The sequence below is a fragment of the Austrofundulus limnaeus genome, unplaced genomic scaffold (genome assembly GCF_001266775.1).
Source record: "Austrofundulus limnaeus strain Quisiro unplaced genomic scaffold, Austrofundulus_limnaeus-1.0 Scaffold18, whole genome shotgun sequence".
In the NCBI taxonomy this organism is placed as follows: Eukaryota; Metazoa; Chordata; class Actinopteri; order Cyprinodontiformes; family Rivulidae; genus Austrofundulus; species Austrofundulus limnaeus.
The window spans coordinates 2,021,206-2,025,249 of NW_013952420.1; the positions used below are offsets into that span (position 1 = coordinate 2,021,206).

Below are 4,044 nucleotides of genomic sequence, written 5' to 3' on the forward strand. Positions count from 1 at the left end.
GATGAAACAGAAAGCAATCACGAAGATGAAACAGAAAGCAATCACGAAGTCTGTAAGATGTGGGCCCGGCTGTCATCGGCCGGGCAAGCAATGTTATACTGTCAGTTATCATTATGTGATAGTGAATAACCAATCAGAATGTGCCTCGTTCTGGTACATGAAGTAGGTCAGCTTGAAGATGACGTTCAGACGATATCATAAGATATGAACAATTGGACAGTGTCAAGGTGATACATAATCAGTATTCCATAACAGTGATTATAAGTGTTTTTACACAACTTACAGGGGAAAAACATTATCCTGGGGAATATTTCCTTCCTTCTGTTTGATTTGATACTGGTTTCTCATTACGACTCCCTCAAAAATATCCCTAAAGTCTGTCCTAAATGTTAAACCATTTCTGTTTTATGTACTGAACTGTTTGTCAGGAGGTTTTCTATTTACCCCATTCTGCGACATGAACTGCTTACCCAGCATTTGTGCTGGTTAAAATGGATGTATATATATATTTTTATAGCTCCCCCCTCCTGGTGTTAAAACATTGCTGTTTTGACGTTTGTTAACTTTGGTTCTTTGTTGCTTGTTTTCCGGTCCTTGTAGCTCCCTGTGGAGGTCACTTCACTGGTTCAGAGGGAACCGTTTTGTCCCCAAACTACCCACATAATTATACCAGAAGTCAGAGCTGTGTCTACGACATCTTTGTCCCCGGAGACTTTGGTAAGCATTTTTAAGCTTTTATTTTATTTGAGTTTCAGGAAAGGGAAAATGATTCTTTGTATATAACATTGTCGTGTGTGCATCATAGTTCGTAAAATACTTGTTTTATGTAAATAAAAAAAAATAATAAAGAGAATAATGTTTGTGTTTTCTAGGGTTTAGTAATGTGTATAGATCCTAATTTGTGAAGAAATGGAAGTTATTTGTCAGATATAGTCAAAGGTCACAGGAAATTACCAATAAAAACACTCAGACTTGTGTTATTCAGTTCTCAGGAGAGCTTAATTTGTATCAGGCATTTCAGTGTTTTGCATAGTTTAAATTTGTTTGATGCTTACTGTGAATGACACTCAAGTTAAATATATCTATTCCACTGGAGTAGTCATTTAAAACAAAATTTGTTTTGAATTTAACTAATGGTTGAGCATAAAACCAGAGTGAAGGCATCTGATAGTAAATGTCACATTAAATCTCGGTTAAATACATTGATGTCACATTACATGGAATGTAATTTAAAATAAATGTAACATTGAATATATAGAGTTTTAAACCAACTGACTGCTGGGTTCTGCTTGTCACTGTAATGTACATGTTAAGACACTGTTTGGCATCACTGTCTAGTGTGAAAGCAAATAACTTTCGAGCAATTGGAAATTGTGTTAGCGTAAAAAAAATATCTGTTTAAAAATACTTTTTAACAGTAGAAGATACTTGTTGTACTAACTAAAAAGGTTTGGGGCAGGGCCAGCCCTAGCTAATTTGGCGCCTGTAGGCAAGATTCCAGGTGGTGCCCCTTGTGCAGTTTTCTAAATTTCACTGATTAATTTACATATATTCACATACAAAATTAAAATATTTTGTTTTTTGCCTTTTTAATTTTTCTAAAATATGCTTTTCAAATAAAAAAAAGCTAGCGTTATAATTAATTTGAAACAAAATACCATAAGTCTACCTCATATCATTTGCAAACACAGATGAAGAACACCTGCTAATGTTATTGAGCAGCGGTGGACTGAAGCAGTTTTAGGGGTCCTGTCAACCAAAAACTTGGACAGTCAACCAAAGACTTAGAAAGTCAATCAAAAACTTAGAAAGTCAACCAAAAACTTAGAAAGTCAACCAAAAACTTAGAAAGTCAACCAAAAACTTAGTCAACCAAAATCTTAGACAGTCAACCAAAAACTTGGAAAGTCAATCAAAAACTTAGAAAGTCAACCAAAAGTTTGAGATTCAACCAAAAGGTTAATTTTTTTGCAAAAAACCGTTTTGATAGGTTTATTTTTATTTTTTCTGATTGAAATAGTTTTTTTTGTTTGGTTGATAAAACATTTTTTTTGGTTGAAATTATTTTTTTTGGATTGAAGATGCTTTTTGTTTGATTGAATAATAAAAACACAAATTTACCTCCATAGAAATTATTAAAGATTTACTCAAAATGTTGTGTTTTCCAGCCATATAAAGAGCATTTTATTAAATTCTTGGGATTAATAAAACAACATTAAATCTGTATTTCATGACGGTAAAACCAGACTTTAACCTGAACTTTATCTTGGATCATAACTGCAACTCCCATTATCAATATTTATTTTCTGTCTTACAGAATGAACACCAATAGTTAGTCTTGACTGCATCATAGGATACTTTAATTACAAAATATCCTCTGCACCATATAGCACTTTATGTAGTAACACAGCAGCTGAGAAACCCACAGAATAAGTTGTCTTCATAAAGCTGAATAACCAGTGATTATTCTACAGACTAAATAATCTATAACTAGATAAAAACCTATAAAATATATAATTTTTGTTCTCCATTTGTGACGCTCCCTAGATGGACAGTGCCCTTAGCATTTGCACATACCGCCTATGCCACGGGCCTTCCCTGGGTTGGAGCAAGCAACTTCTCAGTTTCCCCATTTGTCCAAGCATGTATTTGTATGTAAAATTCAACAAAGATATCAGGGAGACATTGATGTGTTTCTACTCAATATTCCATGAGCTCCATAAATGTGGACAGCTGTTTTTATTGTCTAAGGCCCTGTCCTTATGATGCTCACATTGCTCCCTTGTGTGATGATCTACTCTGACTGTTTACATCTTCTGCTGCCTGCTCCTGCTGCTCATGGTGTGCAGGAACCCACAGGTCTTCTTTAATAAATAATGCATACAAATGCTTTCTTGGCTTAAACTGCCAGAAAAAGCTTAATGTAGCGAAGAAGATTCCCAACAACATTCCCACCAGGGCCTACACATTTATTTTGAGGATGCAACTTTCAAACATTGGCTGCTGGTGATGAGCAAGACTTCTGCAGTGCCGCCTGGTTGAAATATGCTTTAAAAATTGATATTTCAGCTTAGATTTTCAGGGAGCTTAGAATTTTGTCAAAATATTTTGATGGAAACTCTAGCTGTGATGTCTCAATTTTTTACGAAGTTACCAGCAACATATATAAAGTATAGAGATACATAGGTTGGTATCCTTACAGCTCTTGGAAACTTTATTAATGATTTAGTTGAATGCATTTAAATACATTCATGCATTTAGTTTGTAGTAATTTAAACAAAAAGACATCCTAAAGGGAGTGATTTGTTTTATGAAGACCAGCTAAAATGAGACGATATGTTGGTTTCCATATAGATTACGGATGATGTTTCTTAGTCATGTTTGACCTTAATTAGTGTCACAAGTGCCTTCATTTAATCAGTTATTCAGCCCATTTAAAGGAAACAAACAGCCACTGTTAAGTTTTCTATGGTTGTATGCACCACACTGAACACAGAGCAGAGGAAGCAAAAGCCAGAGCTGTCTGAGGAGCTCAGAAAGATTATAAATATATGTTAAAGGTAAAAGCTACAAGACTGTCTCCAATACGGTGTACATTTTAGGACATCCTCAGTTTTACTTGTCAGTCATCAGTTGTCAGMAAAAAAKTTKTCAGTTTTACTTGTCAGTCATCAGTTGTCAGAAAAAAATTTGTCAGTTTTACTTGTCAGTCATCAGTTGTCAGAAAAAAAGTTTTCAGTTTTACTTGTCAGTCATCAGTTGTCAGAAAAAAAAGTTTTCAGTTTTGTTTATTTATTTACATACATTTGTTTGGCGCCTTCTGGAGCCTGCAGAATCATAGCAATGAATACGTAGAAGCCTCGTTGACTGTGTCGTCCGCTGCTGTGACGAGCTGTGCGTCCGCCATATTGGAGGTGGCGCCGCTGCGCTGTGAACTACTACAAATGAATGGACTTTGTTTCATGAAGCACATTTTAACAGAAATTTACATTAATACGGCACCATCATTTATTCAAACACACATACACATGCGCACACACGCAC

General features: G+C 35.1%; 1 protein-coding gene across 1 annotated transcript in view; it reads left to right on the forward strand.

The window, feature by feature from the left end:
• LOC106514228 (CUB and sushi domain-containing protein 3) overlaps positions 1-4,044 on the forward strand; it is a gene marked incomplete in the record, with an annotated part of 356,940 nt that overhangs the window by 204,871 nt on the left and 148,025 nt on the right. Inside the window, 1 exon segment of the mRNA XM_014003387.1 lies at positions 601-717. Coding sequence (XP_013858841.1) covers positions 601-717 — 117 coding nt within the window.